This window comes from Convolutriloba macropyga, chromosome 10, assembly GCF_964194025.1.
Source record: "Convolutriloba macropyga chromosome 10, txConMacr16.3, whole genome shotgun sequence".
Lineage (NCBI taxonomy): Eukaryota > Metazoa > Xenacoelomorpha > Acoela > Convolutidae > Convolutriloba > Convolutriloba macropyga.
This window is the reverse complement of record NC_134477.1, coordinates 15,249,800-15,267,917: the sequence shown is the minus strand read 5'-3', so window position 1 is coordinate 15,267,917 and position 18,118 is coordinate 15,249,800. Positions and strand designations below refer to the sequence as shown.

General features: G+C 32.7%; 3 protein-coding genes across 3 annotated transcripts in view; 1 reads left to right on the top strand and 2 right to left on the bottom strand.

Moving 5' to 3' along the window:
• The window catches only part of LOC142347935 (uncharacterized), a 113,799-nt gene extending 96,139 nt beyond the window's left edge, over positions 1-17,660 (top strand). Inside the window, exon 8 of the mRNA XM_075399100.1 lies at positions 17,522-17,660. Coding sequence (XP_075255215.1) covers positions 17,522-17,634 — 113 coding nt within the window. The 3' untranslated portion in view covers positions 17,635-17,660. The remainder of the gene's footprint in view (positions 1-17,521) is intronic.
• On the bottom strand, positions 10,499-11,962 carry LOC142348502 (uncharacterized). Its single transcript, XM_075399878.1, has 3 exons — positions 11,930-11,962; positions 11,412-11,678; positions 10,499-10,567 (listed from the first exon to the last, which is right to left on the bottom strand). The coding sequence occupies exons 1-3, from the start codon at positions 11,960-11,962 to the stop codon at positions 10,499-10,501; spliced, it is 369 nt and encodes a 122-aa protein (XP_075255993.1).
• Positions 13,597-17,491, bottom strand: LOC142348501 (uncharacterized). The gene is made up of 3 exons (XM_075399877.1): positions 17,426-17,491; positions 14,049-14,172; positions 13,597-13,718 (listed from the first exon to the last, which is right to left on the bottom strand). The coding sequence occupies exons 1-3, from the start codon at positions 17,489-17,491 to the stop codon at positions 13,597-13,599; spliced, it is 312 nt and encodes a 103-aa protein (XP_075255992.1).
• Positions 17,661-18,118: the final 458 nt, after the last annotated feature.

Sequence of the window (18,118 nt, the reverse complement as noted above, 5' to 3'; positions counted from 1 at the left end):
ACCTCTCTTTGCTCCAACAAAATCATCTAGCATTTGTTTATCTTGCAATGTATCTAATGTTACACCGCTTGACATTAACCAACAATCAAAACTATAACCTGGGAGACTTACATAATGTAGTGGGTTAACCTTGAATTCTTTCATACTTAGTTTAAAATATTCATTCGTGCAGTAGTCTAATATTTCCACATCATTTTGTAAATACTCTATAGTTAGATCTTTACCAGTTTTATGACTGTTTTCATTATTAAAGTTATCTACTTCTTCTTGTTTTGGTAATTTATTATGTAGAGAGGATTTGAAGTCTTCTATTTTTAGATTACCTATAGCTTCTTGGTAGGTAGCTTTGCTACTATACGACTTGGTCGTGGTTCTCAATGACTCTAAACCAAAGTATTCATATGGATATAATGTTTTAGTTTTACATCCGTATATCTTTGCCATTTGATCTAGAGGCATAGCTAAGAAGTTATAACTGTCTAAGAATTTGAGACAACCAATGCTATACATCTTAGATTTACCAGCAGCTAGTGGTATGTTATCTTCTTTTCTTTTATCATTATTCTGTTTGAAGAGTTCACTGTATAGTAGGTTGAAGTCATAGCCAGAGCCATTATGGAATATTACTGGAATGAAGTTTTGTTGTTTGTATCTTAGATTACATATTTTACATGCTGGTCCTCTATATTTACCAGTATCATGACAATGATCTCGTACTTTATTAATACATGTTTTACTGCAGATATGACAAGTGTTATTAGTTTTATGATATAATTTATCTTCTTCTGTGAATAACAACTTTTCATTATGCCTGAAATTATTCTCAGTTTCTATTTCTAACAGATCTCTAGCAAATCTTTTGATGCAGCCTAGACCGAAGTAGTGCTTGAAGTTACCTTGCCAGGTGTAACCCACAGCTATTGGAATATGTTCAGCTATTACATATTTTAAATCATTAGTTGAGACATCGGTAATGCAACATTCTATATCGGCAGTTATAATATTTTTTATATTCTGACGTTTGTGTTCATTTACAAAAGTAATATGTTTTTTCTTAGGACAAACAATCTCTGGTTTGAATGAGTTGTTGCATTCGTGTTTATCATATTTAATTTGTAAGTTAAACCAATAGGTACACCTATCACAAAAAAATATTTTATGTTATTTTTATTTGAACGTTCTAACAAGGTTTCTATGTTTTTAATTAGAGCACAGTGTTCTATTTGACCATTACTCCAAACTAGTATTCTTACATCTTTTCTATCTTTTTAAAAATTATCCACTTGCTCAAACAATTCTATTTTGCCCCCACCACAAGGTGTGTATACCCAAATATTAATATTATACAATTTCTGTATTCTTATTATATAAGCAAAATCATCTTCATGTTGTTGTCTTGGTTCAATTAGTTTATCTACATATTTACTTTCTCGAGTTGCATGGTGTGGGGCGGGATGTAGCCAAGCAGTAATAGTTAGTTGTAAGCAGTTGTATTTATAACTACGTATATTTAATATCGATTTAGAATTTTTGAGATCAGGAGGTAAATCTATATAACTACCAATAGATGCTTTAGTTGGTTCAATGTTTAACTGAATACTTCTTATTCCAAGAAAATCAAAATCATAACCATAACCTTCATATATTTCCTTTTCGAAATCTAGCCACCGATTGAAGTCACCATATTCATATATCGGTGAAACCGCTTCGCGGATTGCATTATTATTAATATAATCAGTATTGAAAAATATTTTAGTAGTTTTAACTTCTTCTTTGGTTCTCTTCTTATAATCACATTCAGCCGTGATCTTATATTTAAAACTCTTAACTTTACAAAACTGGTAACAGTTTTTAATTTCTTCTAAAGAGTTATTAGTTGCTCCATCTATATCTTCAATGTAATTCTCACTTTTTTCAGTAATATAAAATTGTCTCATGTTCTAACTTGAGTTTATATCGAAGTCTTCTGTGTTTTCTAGATACATGCGATTGTGACTATATGAATGAGTAGTTAGAGCTACTTTACTTCTAAATTCTTCATGACATTCTTTACATTCATACTTAATTCTGGTGTAGATATCCTCTTCAGTTTTAGTTTTAGGTTTGGTGGCTGGTTTAGTTTTAATAATATAATCATCTCCATCCAAATTATACACCCTCTCAGAGATTTCCTCTTCTTCAGACTCCAACATTTTCTCCAATAGTTCCTTTTGCTTGAGATCGCATGATTGATGCCTGTATAAAGCCTTCTTTGATTCAAAGGATAGATTACAGACATCGCAGAAGTTTATGACACTAGTATTAGTTGATTGAGACATGATGTATTTTTTAGGGAAATAATCAAAAAATAATTTTTCGAAAAATGAAAATGAAATGCGATAAGTGCATAAATAAACCTTGGAAAGAATGTTGTAATAATTGTAAAGAATTAGAATACTCTTGTTATGTTTGTAAAAATATGGTTAAAGTGAAAGATTATATAGAACATTTGGGATATCATTATTCTGATCCTGATCAATATCTAACATGTAGTAAGTGTAACGTTTATAAACATATATCATTATATAGATTCAGAAATAGGAAATGTAGACTATGTATTTATCTTCATAGATATAGATATGGTCACACTAGAAATCAATTCAGAGAGCAGGTTTATAAGTATAATATTCAAGAAGACATAGAAAAACACTAATCACAGTGTTTCCACCGATCTCAGTGTTTTTGACTGTATACCCATCACAGTGTGTCCTATATACAGTCTCACAGCAGGGATCTGCGAAGCAGTTTCACTGATTATCCTTTTCAAGAACTGTGAATTTGGTTATATTTATCTCACTTAGTTTTGTAGTAATTCATTAGAGTCGGGGGACGTTCACTGGAGACAGTGAGGAAGGAACCCCAAACCTTCCGTTTGCTAAAGCAACTTAACTAGACTCGATGATTTAACCACTACACCAAGTGAGACAGAAAGTTTTAGTTTTAAATTGATTAAATATTGATTAGGGGGATATATGAAAATTTTATTATTTTAATATTTCTTTCAGTTTTTGTTCAAGTTTTTTCGCAAGTTGGTTGTACGTGCTTTTTACACGGTTTCACTGATTAGTTTTATACTAGTATCTGGGGACGTCCACCGGAGTCGGTGGGGATAGAACCCAAACTATCGGTGAAACCGCTTCACGGATCCGTCTGATAACAGTTAATTACCAGCTTAACTCTGTACTAGTGGTTTGCACTAAGTGAGACAAGAAATGATAGATTTAAAATATAAAAGAAGTGAATATAGAGCTAATATATAGTAGTGGATAAAACAAGGGATTCAACAAACAGTAAAATTTGGCCCGATTCGACATGCGCGATTAGCGTTAGGAGAAAGGGACAAATTTTGCTGGTGGTTGAATCCCTTGTTTTATCCACTACTTGCGTGTCACCTCTTCTACTGTTTCATGACTGCTATAGAGTAGTATGTAAAATACTCTTTTGGGAGAATGGTAATGCTTAAAAATGTATGCTCAAACTTCAAGTTGTTTTTCACTTGTTCAGAAACAAAATTTTTCTGTATAAAAACTCTAATGTAAGCTAGCATAACCCAATTTTACTAAAAAATTTCTTTTTCTGCCAAAATTTTACGGCAACTTGTAATGAAAACGGTAAGGCCCATTTATACATTAGTGGTCTGAAATTTGGATACAACCCAACAGTAATTGAACTGAAATCACAGTTTAATTCTGATAATTTAAATTCAAGTTGCTCAAGAAAGCAAAAATTGTTATTTCAATTTTTTTCAACTATGATTGAGTTTGCAGTTCTGTTAAATATGATATAGAGATGCGATGTTAACGTCAAATTAGTTTATCAAATTCAGATGGCAGGATCTGGTAGTTCACTATAGCGTGTAATTTAAAGTTCATCTTTAGGCAAGACCACTAGCGTAGGGGATCAGTTGAGTTCACAATTTTAACACATGTTGGACTATACATCCAAATTTATCTTTGCCTTTGTAAAAGTATGGACTGTTGAGCTACTTTTTACGTTTAGTATATAATACTTACACATTCAATTCGTTTTGACTCTGCTTTCGCAGACCCCGAGTCGAAGTTTGGTCAAAACATAATGTAAGATTAGCGGTAATTAGCGGTGAAAATTTTTTTCCACCGCTTAAGCGGTGAAAGAAAATTTTTCAACGCTACGAGCAGAATGCGGTAAAAAAAATTTTAAGCGCTAGCACGAAGCGGTGAAAAAAATTTTCAGCGCTACCGTCAGAATGCGGTGAAAAAAATTTCAGAGCTCCCAAATGCGGTGAAAAATTCAGCGCTGGTCGTACAAAAATTCATCGCAAAAAAAATTATTCAACGTTTACGTTCGTTATTGTTCTGCGACTAAGGGTTTTCAAAGCAGCATCATTTTTTATATTACCTGAACCAGCACCCAAGCTAATATATAGGGGATAAAACACAATGATAGGAATCTTCACCCTAAACATCAAAAAGGACGACGAGTACCCATTAACTTACAAGACAGAGTCAACGCTGAAATTCAAAATTTACCTGTAGAAGGACACATAGGTTGAGATCAAAATTTTATATTACTTCTAAGTTAAAAAGTACGAAAACAATTATCCTCAGATTTGGCTAAAATTAAAACATCTTTGTTTAATATGCTTATCTTTTATCAGTAAGCTGATTGACTATCTATTAGATGATCCTCTATGGACAGCATGTTTGACATACTTTATAGTACTATATCTTTTTTAAAATTACGAGGTTGCTGATCATTCAGCACTACTCTTGCATGTTTTTAATACAACTTTTTCCAATAACAAAAATTTGTAAGATTAGCAGTGAATTTTGCGGTGAGTTTTTGTAACATTTGCGATTTTTAGCGGTGAATTTTTTTTTTCACCGCATAAGAGGTGACACAAAACTTTTCACCGTTTAAAAGTTCTTTTCACCGCATTGATCGCATTGAGCGCAAATCTTACAATTTTTACTCAAATTCACCGCAATTTTTACATCTTTTTGCGACTTTTAGCGGTGACACCTCGACCCGGGACTGAAAGGAAATCTAAAGGACCTTGATTTTAATCACTTATTTTGGTAATTAACCCTACAGACTTTTTCTTATTTGAATTGTATTTTGAAATTATTCGAATTTTGTTTAAACTTTAGCCAAGTACAATTTGAATGAAGCAAAAACCATTTTAAATCTGTACCACATCTTCAAGGATGCGTTCATACTCTATTGGGTTAGTTACTAAACACATTTTGTAGCATCTATATATTAAGTCTAACTCGAATGCTTTGTCACCATGTTTAAGCGCCTAATCTTCACATGTTTTAGCGTCCCTTAAACATGCAGCCTAGCGTTTTGCATGCATTTTGAGCGCTCCGAGGTGGATTCGAGCCGGGGTCTGTTGAGTTCGATCAGGGTATAAAAACGTTCGCAAACCACTAGGCTTAATCCCTTGCAGTTAAGAATCTATTAATTCAACGTGGACAGAGAGCCACTGAACACCATGCGCCACATCGTTATGCATGCATGCTTGCTATTGCCAGAATAGTCTTTGACCGAACGGCTACCTATGCCGTACAGGTCAATGAGTGATTAGCCGTAGATGCAAAAATAGGTCGTTGACCGAAAACTGCCAATGTCCCAAAAGCTGCCTGTGCCAAAAAGGAAATAGATCAATGACTTAAAAGCTACCTATGACGTAACGGTCAATAAATGATTAGCCCTAGATGCAAAAATAGGTCATTGACCAAAAAACTGCCCAAGTCCGAAAACCTGCTTGTGCCAAAAGGGTGCCACGATAAAAAAACTGGGGATGCAAAAATAGGTCAATGACTGAAAACCTGCTTATAAAAATTTTTTCCGTCCAAAATTTTGTCGACCGAAAACAGTCCTTGAATGATATTTGCGATGCATCACGGATATTGGCGGAATAAAGATTCTTTAAGAAAAAGTCTGAATGAAATTGAAGAAGAAAATTTGTCCATTTAAATCATAAAAAAATGACAAGGAATTTTGATTTACCTAGATAGAAGTGCAACACGGTCAAAATTTTGTGTAGCGTTTTAAAACTCTCACCAAAGATTGTTGCGATTTCTTCTCTCCTTCTGTCTTTTTTTGTATCTTTTCTCTTTTTCGTTTTTCTTTTTTTTCTGTATTTCTTTTCTATTTCGCTCTTTTTTTCTCCCCCTCTCTTTAGTTTCCTTTCTTTTCTGTGCTCTTTTTCTGTCTCTTCTCTTTTTTGTCTTTTCCTTTTCTATATTTCTTTTCTCTAGTTCTCTCTGTTTGTCTTTTGTTCTTTTTATCTGTCTTTCTTCTCATTCTTTTTCTTTTTTTTCCTCTTCCGCTTGGCTTTATTTTATCGTATCTTTTCTTTCCTTTCTGATCTTCTCGTTTGCTTTTGTCTTTCTTTTCAGTCGTTCGTTTCTCTGTTGATTTTTTGTCTTTTTTATCTCTCTTGCTTTTCTCCTTTTTTTTCCTTTCTGTCTTTTTCTCTCTTGTTTCTTTTCTCTTTGCATTCGATTCTTGTTGTTTTCGTCTGTCTATCTATTCTCTTCTTTTTTTCTCTCTTTCGATTATCTCGGGCTTTTCATTCTGTTTTCTGTGTTTCCTGTCTGTCTTTTATGTCTTTCTTTTCTCTTTCTTTTGTTTTTTTTCTCTTCCTTCTTTCTTTTCTTGCTTTCTTTCCTGACTTTCGTTTCTGTCTTTTATTTCTCCCTTCTGCTCTTTTTTTTCTCTTTCTCTTCGCTTTTTTCTTCTGTTTGTCTGTTCTCTTCTTTCTTTTCTCTCTTTCGTTATCTCTTGCTTTTCTCTCTTGCTTTTCTCTCACTTTTTTAATTTCCTGTCTCTCTTTCTTGTCTTTGGTTTGTCTTTCTTTGGTCCTCCTTCTCTTTGTTTCTGTTCTTCTTTTCTGCCTTTCTTTTCTTTTTCGTTTTTCCTTTCCTCTTTTTCTATTCTTTCTTTTTCTTTTTTGTCTTTTCTTTTGTCTTTGTCTTATTTTTCTTTCGTTTCTGCCTTTAATCTCTTGTTCAGTCTCTTTTATCTCTATCTTTGGTCCGTTTCTTTTTTCTCATTCTTTTTTTCTTTGTTCCTCTTCCGCTTCTCTTTAGTTCCTCGCATCCTTTTTCTTTTCTGTTTTTCTTTTTTTGCTTTTCTTTTTCTTTTCTGTCGTACTTTTTTCTGTTGCTTTTTTGTGTCTTTCTTTCTCTTGATTTTCGTTTTTTCGTTTTCATTTTTCTTTAGGCATTTCCTCTTTCCCTCTTTCTCTCTCTTTCTTTTCTGTTCTTTTATCTGTCTTTTTTTTCTTATTTTTCTTTTTGTTACTCTTCCGCTTCTCTTTAGTTTCTCATATCTTTTTTACTCTGTTTTGTTTTTTGCTTTTCTGTTCTGTCGTTCCGTTTTCTGTTTTCTTCTGTCTGTCTCTTCTCTTCTTTCTTTTCTCTCTTCCTTTTCACTCTCTCGTTTTCTCTTGCTTTTCTCTCTCTTTTCGGTATTTATTTTTTCTGTCTTTCTTTTCTGCCTTTCTTTTCTTTCGTTTCTTTTTTCTCTGTTGCTTTCCTCTCTTTCTTTTCTCTCTTGCTTTTCTCTCTTTCTTTTCTGTCTTTCGTCTCTTTTTTTTCTGTTGTTCTTTTCGGCTTCTTTCTCCACCGTTTTTTCTTTTCTCTCTTCATTTTTTCTCTTATCTCTTTCCTTTCTGTCTCTTTTCTTTTTTTCGTTTCTGTCTTTTCTCAGTCTTTTTTCTATCGTCTCTTTCTTTTTGTCTTTCTTTTCTCTTTCTATTTTCTCTGCTTTTTTCAACTGTTTTTCTCTTTTCCTCCTTTTGTTTTTTTCTGTATATCTTTTCTCTCTTTCCGTTTTTTTCTGTGTCTCTTTTCGCTCTTTAGATTTTTTTCTCCTCTTTTCTTTTCTGTATTTCTTTTCTGTCTTCTATTTTTTGTCTTTTTCTTTTCTATATTTCGTTCTTTCTTTCTTTTCTGTTCTTATTATCCGTCTTTCTTTTTCTCATTCTTTTCTCTGTTTCGTTCCTCTTTAGCTACTCTTTAGTATCTCGTTTCTTTTTTCCCTTCTTTTGTTGCTTCTTCCTCTGTTGTCTTTTTTTCTCCCTTCCTTTTTTTCTTTTCTCCTAATATTTTTTTCCCAGTTTTCCTCTGTCTGTCTTTTCTGTTCTATCTTTTCTCTCTTTTGTTTATCTCTTGCTTTTCTGTCTTTCTTTTCTCTCCTTTCAGTTTTTCCTGTCTGTCTTTTTTTGTCTTTGTTTTTTCTTTTTCTCTTCCGTCTTTCTTTTCTTGCTTTCTTTTCTCTTCTTTTTTCTGCCTTTTTGATTCCTTTCGCCCTCTTTTGTTCTGTTCTCTCGTTTCTCTCTTCAGTTTCTCGTTCCTTTTCATTTTTCTCCCTTCTCTCTCGCTTCTCTCATTGTTTTCTGTATTTTATTTCTGTCTTTCGTTTTCTATCTTTTTTCTATCCTCCTTTCTGCCTTTCCTTTTTTCGTTCCATTCGTTTCTCTCTTGCTTTTGTCTCTTTCTTTTCCGTCTTTTGTCTCTTTTCTGTTCTCTTTTTTCTCTTCTTCTGCCTTTCGTTTAACCCTCTTGCTTTTTCTTGCTCTCAATTCTGTTCTTCTATTTTTTGTACCTTTCTTCTGCTTTTTCTTTTCTTGCTTTTTCTTTATCTTTCGTTTCTTTTTCTTTTCTCTGTATTGGTTATTTTCTCTTTCTTTTGTGAGTTTTTCCCTCTCCATTTGTATCCTACTTTTCTCTTCTTTTTCTTTTTTCCTTCTTTTCTTATTAGCTTTTCTCGCTTTCTTTTCTTTCCTGATCTTATTTTTTTAGTTTCTGCTTTTTCTCTCTTTTCCGTCTTTCTGTATTTTTTCTCCAGTCTCGTTCCTTTCTCTCTTTCTTTTCTGTCTCTCTTCTCTTTCGCCTCTTTCTCTCTTTTCGCTTTCTTTTCTCATTCCTTTCTGTGTATCTCTTTATCTTTATCTTTTCTCTGCCTTTCTTTTCTCTTTTGTTTCTTTTCTATTTTCTACTTCTTTTTCTGCCTTTCTTCTCTTTTTTTCTTTGTTTTTTGTCCTTTTTTCTATTCTTTTTTTTCTATTCTTGTTTGGCTTTCTTTCTAATCCTCCCTTTTGTTCTTCTCTTTAGTTTTCCTCTCCATTTTTTCTCGTGCATTTCTGTTTCTGTTTGGACTATCTTCTGCCATTTCTTCCTTTTCTCTGTCTGCTTTCTTTTTCTTTCGTTTTTGTCATTTTTCTCTGTATCATTTTTTTTTCTCTTTATTTTCTGTCTTTCTTTTCTCTTTCTATTCTTTTTCCCGTATTCTTCTGTCTGTCTTTTCTCATCTTTCCTCTCTTTTGTGTATCTCTTGCTTTTATGTCTTGCTTTTCTCTCTTCTATATTTCCTGTCACTTTTTCTTTTGTCTTTCTTTTGTGTTTTGTTCTTCCTTTTTTCTTCTCTCGGTTTCTTTTCTGTTTTTTGCTTTTCTCATTTTTTTGCCCTCTTTTGTTCCTCTCTCTCTCTCTCTCTCTCTCTCTCTCTCTCGTTTCTCGCTTCAGTTTCTCGTTCTTTCTAATTTTTATCTTACTCTCTTGCTTCTCTTTCTTTTTTGTCTTTCGTTACTGTCTTTTGGTTGCTGTTCGATGCGGTCTTTTTTCCTGTCCTTCTTTTCTGCCTTTCATTTTTTCTTTTCTGTCTTTTGTCTCTTTTCTCTGTTCTCTTTTTTCTATTCTTCTGCCTTTCTTTATCTCTTTCTTCTTTTTTTCGTTCCCAATTCTGTTTTTCTCCTTTTTTCTGCTTTTTGTTTTCTTGCTTTTCTCTTTTTTCTCTATCTTTCGTTTTTTTCTCTTTTCTCCTGTATTGTTTTTTCTCATTCTTTTCTGTCCTTTTTCTCTGCATTTGTATCCTGGTAATCTCTTCGTTTTCTTCTCCTTTTCTGATTTCCTTTTCTCGCTTTGTTTTCTCCACCTTCTTTGTATTTTTTTTAGTTTCTGTGTTCTCTCTTTTCTGTTTTTTTCTGTCTTTTTTCCTCTCTCTCCTCTTTCCTTTTTTTCCTTTCTGTCTATTCTCTTTCTTTCTTTTCTCTTTCTTTTCTGTCTTTCTCTTGATCTCTTTCTTTTCTCTTCTTTTCTTTTCACTTTTGTTTCTTTCCTCTTTTCTTTTCTTCTTTCTGCCTTTCTTCTCCCTTTTGTTTCTTTTTTCTTTTTCTTCTATTCTTTTTTTCTGTTTTTCTGCCCTTCTTTCTAATACTTCTCACTTTTGTTCTTTTCTTTTCTCTATCTTTTGTTTCTGTCTCCTTTTCTGTATCGTTTCTTTTTTCTCTCTGCCTTTCTATTTTGCTTTTCTCTCTTTCCTTTCTTTTCTATCTTGCTTTTCTTTTTTTCTGTCTTTTGTCACTCTTTTTTCACTTCTCCTTTTTCTCTGCTGCTTTTCTTTTATCTCCTTCTTTTTTCTCGCTCTTCTCTGTTCTTCTCCTTTTTCTCTGCGTTTCTGCTGCTTTTTAACTTTTCGCTTTCTTTTCTTTCCTTTCTGTCTTTCTCTTGATGTTTCTTTTCTCTTTTGTTTCTCTTCTCTTTTTTTGTTCTTCTTTCTGCCTTTCTTCTCTTTTGTTTTTTTTTTGTTTTTTTTTTCGTTCTTCTTTCTCTTCTATTCTTTTTGTTATTTTTTGCCTTTCTTTCAAGTCCTTCTCTCTTTTGCTCTTCTTTTTCGTTTTTTTCTTCAGTTCGTTGTTTTCGATTTCCTTTCCATTTTTTTTCTTTTTCTTGCTTTTCTCTTTCTGTTCTGAGTTTCTTCTGCTTTTTCTTTCTTCTCTCTTCTTTCTCTTTCTTTGATTTCTGTCTCTTTTCTCTATATCGTTTTTTTCTCTTTCTTTTCTGTTTTTTCTCTCTCTTTCTCTCTAGCTTTTCTTTCTTTTCTCTGGCTTATCTCTCTTTTCTGTCTTTTTTTCCGTTCTCTTTTTTCTGTTCTGCCTTTTTTATATCCTTTTTTTCTTGCTCTCCCCTCTGTTTTTCGTTTCCTTTTTTCTGCCTATCCTCTACTTTTTGACTCTCTTGCTTTTCTCTTTGTTCTCTATCTTTCGTTTCTTTCTCTTTTCTCTGTATTGTTTCCTTTTCTCTTTATTTTGTCTTTGTTCTCTCCATTTGCATCTTGCTTTTCTCTTCTTTCTTTTTTCCTTCTGTTCTGATTTGCCCTTCTCGCGTTTTTTCCTCTCCTTATTTTCTTTGTATTCTTTTCAGTTTCTGTCTTTTCTCTTTTCTGTTTCTTCTGTATTTTTTCTCTCCTCTCCCTCGTTCCTTTCGCTGTCTTTTCTGTCTCTCTTCTCTATTGCATCTTTTTTTCTTTTGGCTTTCTTTTCTCTTTCTCTTTCCTTTTTGTCTTTCTCTTTATCACTTTCTTTTCTCTTCTTTTCTTTTTTCTTTTGTTTCTTTTCTCTTTTTTCTCTTTTTGTTTTTTTCTGCCTTTCTTCTCTTTTGTTTCTTTTTTCTTTTTCTTTTCTTTTTTATATTCTTTTTTGCCTTTGTTTCTAATCGTCTCTCTTTTGTTCTTCTGTCGTTTTTTTCTTCACTTTGTTCTTTTCGCTTTCCTTTTCGTTTTTTCTTTGCTTTTCTCTTTCTGTTCTTAATTTCTTCTGCCTTTTCTTTCTTCTCTCTTTCTTCTTTCTCTGTCTTTCGCTTCTGTTTCTTTTGTCAGCATCGTTTTTTTTTCTCTTTTTTTTTCTGTTTTTTTCTCTGTGCCTTTCTCTCTTGCTTTTCTCTCTTTCTTTTCTCTTTTGTTTCTTTTCTATTTTCTACTTCTTTTTCTGCCTTTCTTCTCTTTTTTTCTTTGTTTTTTGTCCTTTTTTCTATTCTTTTTTTTCTATTCTTGTTTGGCTTTCTTTCTAATCCTCCCTTTTGTTCTTCTCTTTAGTTTTCCTCTCCATTTTTTCTCGTGCATTTCTGTTTCTGTTTGGACTATCTTCTGCCATTTCTTCCTTTTCTCTGTCTGCTTTCTTTTTCTTTCGTTTTTGTCATTTTTCTCTGTATCATTTCTTTTTCTCTTTATTTTCTGTCTTTCTTTTCTCTTTCTATTCTTTTTCCCGTATTCTTCTGTCTGTCTTTTCTCATCTTTCCTCTCTTTTGTGTATCTCTTGCTTTTATGTCTTGCTTTTCTCTCTTCTATATTTCCTGTCACTTTTTCTTTTGTCTTTCTTTTGTGTTTTGTTCTTCCTTTTTTCTTCTCTCGGTTTTTTTTCTGTTTTTTGCTTTTCTCATTTTTTTGCCCTCTTTTGTTCCTCTCTCTCTCTCTCTCTCTCTCTCTCTCTCTCGTTTCTCGCTTCAGTTTCTCGTTCTTTCTAATTTTTATCTTACTCTCTTGCTTCTCTTTCTTTTTTGTCTTTCGTTGCTGTCTTTTGGTTGCTGTTCGATGCGGTCTTTTTTCCTGTCCTTCTTTTCTGCCTTTCCTTTTTTCTTTTCTGTCTTTTGTCTCTTTTCTCTGTTCTCTTTTTTCTATTCTTCTGCCTTTCTTTATCTCTTTCTTCTTTTTTTCGTTCCCAATTCTGTTTTTCTCCTTTTTTCTGCTTTTTGTTTTCTTGCTTTTCTCTTTTTTCTCTATCTTTCGTTTCTTTCTCTTTTCTCCTGTATTGTTTTTTCTCATTCTTTTCTGTCCTTTTTCTCTGCATTTGTATCCTGGTAATCTCTTTGTTTTTTTCTCCTTTTCTGATTTCCTTTTCTCGCTTTGTTTTCTCCACCTTCTTTGTATTTTTTTAGTTTCTGTGTTCTCTCTTTTCTGTTTCTTTTCTGTCTTTTTTCCTCTCTCTCCTCTTTCCTTTTTTCCTTTCTGTCTATTCTCTTTCTTTCTTTTCTCTTTCCTTTCTGTCTTTCTCTTGATCTCTTTCTTTTCTCTTCTTTTCTTTTCACTTTTGTTTCTTTCCTCTTTTCTTTTCTTCTTTCTGCCTTTCTTCTCCCTTTTGTTTCTTTTTTCTTTTTCTTCTATTCTTTTTTTCTGTTTTTCTGCCCTTCTTTCTAATCCTTCTCACTTTTGTTCTTTTCTTTTCTCTATCTTTTGTTTCTGTCTCCTTTTCTGTATCGTTTCTTTTTTCTCTCTGCCTTTCTATTTTGCTTTTCTCTCTTTCCTTTCTTTTCTATCTTGCTTTTCTTTTTTTCTGTCTTTTGTCACTCTTTTTTCACTTCTCCTTTTTCTCTGCTGCTTTTCTTTTATCTCCTTCTTTTTTCTCGCTCTTCTCTGTTCTTCTCCTTTTTCTCTGCGTTTCTGCTGCTTTTTAACTTTTCGCTTTCTTTTCTTTCCTTTCTGTCTTTCTCTTGATGTTTCTTTTCTCTTTTGTTTCTCTTCTCTTTTTTTGTTCTTCTTTCTGCCTTTCTTCTCTTTTGTTTTTTTGTTTTTTTCGTTCTTCTTTCTCTTCTATTCTTTTTGTTATTTTTTGCCTTTCTTTCAAGTCCTTCTCTCTTTTGCTCTTCTTTTTCGTTTTTTTCTTCAGTTCGTTGTTTTCGATTTCCTTTCCATTTTTTTTCTTTTTCTTGCTTTTCTCTTTCTGTTCTGAGTTTCTTCTGTTTTTTCTTTCTTCTCTCTTCTTTCTCTTTCTTTGATTTCTGTCTCTTTTCTCTATATCGTTTTTTTCTCTTTCTTTTCTGTTTTTTCTCTATCTTTCTCTCTAGCTTTTCTTTCTTTTCTCTGGCTTATCTCTCTTTTCTGTCTTTTTTTCCGTTCTCTTTTTTCTGTTCTGCCTTTTTTATATCCTTTTTTCTTGCTCTCCTCTCTGTTTTTCGTTTCCTTTTTTCTGCCTATCCTCTACTTTTTGACTTTCTTGCTTTTCTCTTTGTTCTCTATCTTTCGTTTCTTTCTCTTTTCTCTGTATTGTTTCCTTTTCTCTTTATTTTGTCTTTGTTCTCTCCATTTGCATCTTGCTTTTCTCTTCTTTCTTTTTTCCTTCTTTTCTGATTTGCCCTTCTCGCGTTTTTTCCTCTCCTTATTTTCTTTGTATTCTTTTCAGTTTCTGTCTTCTCTCTTTTCTGTTTCTTCTGTATTTTTTCTCTCCTCTCCCTCGTTCCTTTCGCTGTCTTTTCTGTCTCTCTTCTCTATTGCATCTTTCTTTCTTTTGGCTTTCTTTTCTCTTTCTCTTTCCTTTTTGTCTTTCTCTTTATCACTTTCTTTTCTCTTCTTTTCTTTTTTCTTTTGTTTCTTTTCTCTTTTTTCTCTTTTTGTTTTTTTCTGCCTTTCTTCTCTTTTGTTTCTTTTTTCTTTTTCTTTTCTTTTTTATATTCTTTTTTGCCTTTGTTTCTAATCGTCTCTCTTTTGTTCTTCTGTCGTTTTTTTTCTTCACTTTGTTCTTTTCGCTTTCCTTTTCCTTTTTTCTTTGCTTTTCTCTTTCTGTTCTTAATTTCTTCTGCCTTTTCTTTCTTCTCTCTTTCTTCTTTCTCTGTCTTTCGCTTCTGTTTCTTTTGTCAGCATCGTTTTTTTCTCTTTTTTTTCTGTTTTTTTCTCTGTGCCTTTCTCTCTTGCTTTTCTCTCTTTCTTTTCTGTTCTCTCTTGATTTTCTTTCTTTTCTGTCTTTCATCTCTTTTTCTGTTCTTTTTTGTCCTCTGCCTTTCTTTTATCTCCTTTTCTCTCGCTCTCCTTTCTGTTTTTCTCTGCGTTTCTTCTGCTTTTTAAGTTTTCGCTTTCTTTTCTTTCTTTCCTGTCTTTCTCTTGAGCTTTCTTTTCTCTTTTTTTTCTTTTCTCTTTTGCTTCTTTTCTCTTTTCTGTTTTTCTTTCTGCCTTTATTCTCTCTTTTTCTTCTTTGTGTTTTTTTTCTATGATTTTTTTTCTATTTTTTTTGCCTTTCTATCAAATCCTTCTCACTTTTGTTGTTCTCTTTCCTTTTTCTTCAAACTTTTGTTTGTTCACTTTCCTTTCTGTTTTTTCTTTCTCTTGCTTTTCCCTTTCTGTTCTGAGTTTTTTCTCCCTTTTCTTTCTTTTCTCTTCTTTCTCTATCTTTCGTTTCTGTCTCTTTTCTCAGTATCGTTTCTTCTCTTTTTTCTATGTCTTTTCTCTTTGGCTTTCTCTCCTGCATTTCTCTTTCTTTCTCTATTCTCCTCTTTTCTGTTTTGCTGTTCTCGCTTTCTTTAATCTCTTTATCTTCATTTTCTTTCGTTTCGCTGCCTTTCTATATTTTCTGCCTTTTTCTCTCCTTTTCTCTTCTTTTCGTTTTCTTTTCTCTTTTGTTTTTGTCTATGTTTTTGTTTTCTTTGCTCTTTCTTTGCTATTTTTCTTTTCTTTTTCCTTTCGCTCTTGGTTTTCTTTCTCGTGTCTTTCGTTTCTGTATTTCTTTGCTCTTCCCTCTTTTTTGTGTTCTTTTCGCTTTTGCCTTTCTGCGTTTCTTTTGCTGCCTCTCTTCTCTTTTGTTTGTTTTACTTTCTCCTTATTTCACATTATATTCTCAGTTTTTCTGTTTTTTTTGTTTTTACCTTTCTCTCCCAGTCTTCTCTTTCGTTCCTCTTTGCTTTTCACTTTTTTTACCCTTCGTTTCCGTCCTTCTTTTCTCTTTTTTTCTTTTAAGCCTTTCTTTTTTCTATTGTTTCCTTCTTTTCTCTCTATCTCCTTTTCTAACTTTTTCTTTTGTTTCTTTTATTGCTGTCCTGCTTTCCTCTTTTCCTTTCTGAATTGCTTTTCGCTTTCATTTCTCCGTTTCTCTTCATTTTTGTATTTTCTTTTTCAATTGTCTGCCTTTTTCTTGTCTAACTTTTTTTCCTTTTGTCTCTTGTTTTTTCTCTTTCCTTTCGGTTTTTCTTCTAGGTCTCTTTTCTATTTCGTTTTTCTCCTTCCTTTCGCGTTCTTTTCTTTTTTCTTTCCTTCTTTTTATCTCTTTCTTCTCTCACTTGCTTTTGTCTTCCTTCATTTTTCTCTTTTGTGTCTTTTGTTTCTGTCTTCTTTCTTCCCCTCTCTTTTCTGCTTCGTTCTCTTCCTTACTTTTCTCTTTTGTTTCCTTTTTCCTATTCTTTTTTCTGCCTTCCTCTTTTTTGTTTTCATTCTTTTCTCTTTTTCTCTTCTGTTCTTTTTTTTGACTCTCTTTCTTTGTCGTCTCTGTTTTGTTTCTCTCATTGGTTCCTCTTTTTTGTTTTTTCTTTAGGTATTTGTTCTTTTCTTTCCTTTATGTTTTTCCTTTCTCTTGCGTTTCATTTTCTTTTCTGTCCTTTTTCTCTATCTTTTTTCCCTCTTTTTTCTATCTTGCTTTTCTCTTTGCTCTCTGTCGTTTTCGTTTCTCTTTCTTTCCTCTTTTTTTCTGTTCTTCTTTTCTGCTTTTCTCTTTTCTGTTGTTTCTTATTTTCTCTTTTTTCTCTTTTTTTTCTTTCGTCTTCCTCTTTCTTTCTTTCTTCTTTCTTTCGTTTCTTTCTCTTTTTTTTCTGTATGGTTTCTTCTCTGTTTTTTCCTGTCTTTTTTCTCTCCTTTCTTTCTCTTTCTTCTTTTCTGTGCTTTTCTCTTCTTTTCTTTTCTGCTTTTCTGTGTCTCTTCTCTCTTTTGTTTTTCTATTTCTTTTCTCTCTTTTTTCATGTTTTTTTTTCTGCATTTCTTTTTGTCTGCTCTCCTTTTCTCTCGCTTTTCTCTATTTTCTCTGTTGCTTTTCTTTTTTTTGATTTTCTCTTTTTCATTTCTGTCTTTTTTTCTCAATTCCGTTTCTCTCTTTCTTGTCTCTTTTTCTTTTCTGTCCTGATTTTGGCTTTTTGTGTTCCGTTTCTCTGTCTTTTCTCTTCTGTTCTGTTTTTTTCTATTTTCTCTCTTGTTTATCACTTTCCTGTTCTCTTTTTCTGCGTTGGTTTTCTCTTTTCTCTGTCTTTTCTCTTTCGTCTCTTTCTCTCTTTTCTCTTTCACATGTTTAAGCTCCGTATCATTGCATGTTATGAACGTTTTTTAAACATGCAGCCTAACGTAGAACATTAGTACACTATGCCACCATGTAGAATATCGTTATCTGTACAGGTCTGAGCGCTCCTTAAATATGCAAAATTGTAAAGCAGAAAACGTGGTTGGACAAAAAATTGTTGGAACATAGGGTAATATTATCAAACCAAACACATCGGTGACGAAACGTAATAGCTATTGCTTTTGAACGAGGGGCATAGGTTCCAGCCCCAGGTGGTGCAAAAAAAATCTGATTTTCTAACTTTCTATCTTTTCTTTTAAATGATTTTCTTTTGATGCTTTTGCGGGCCTGCTAGTTTACTTTACTCCTATTGGTTTCTTCATTCAATTTTTCGTTTTAGCAACCTTTCATCTGACCGATTTGATTTTATCTTTCATCGAGAGAAATTGATTTTTCTGGTGAAGCTCGAGAGCCTTTAACAACTTCTAAGTGTTTTTACGTATTTACTAGTTTTAAGTACACGGTTCACTAAAACCGCTCAGCATTCAATTTCAAATTGTACAGGCCAGTTTTAGGATTTCTGGATCAACCCACTATTTGCCATCGTTTCAGGGCAATGTTTGTGAGCATTGGATCCGGTCTTAGTCGATTATGACGCATATTGGTTTAGTTTTTCCTTGTTTTCTTCAGGTAACTACAGCTGGGATGAGGGCGAAGATGAGATGTTCTTTTCAAGTGTTCCTTTCTTCTACAAATGGATACTCCACACCATAGCAAATCCATTCCGCTTCAAGTGGATTTAAAAACTACTGAAATAAGAATTGTTTCCCGCACCCAAATCTTGACTGACAAGTTTTTTTTTCATATATACAAATATACTTTTATTTAAAAGAGTTTTTACCACACTAACTAAAGCGACTGAAGCGTACATTTAGATCAACTTCCTCAAGATCTAACATGTTAGATCAAAAAAAATTGGTGTATGAACGAAAAGATAGCCTCCAAAGCAAATAACTCAGTTGAGTAAAAACTGATGCATTAGAATGATGAGGTATGCCAATATTAAGAAAGACGAACAGCAAAATCAAACAACAACAACAAACATTAATTACATCAAAAAAACTTATCTCCGTTTTCAAAAACAAAACTTAATAACAAAGTTAAAATAACGCCAGATAAAACTAAAACTAAACAAAGTAAATTGTAATACACCACAAAACATACGGGACCAGTTCATAATAAGACTTGGTACCAATTAGACAATAAAGAACAAAAACAGTAAATTTG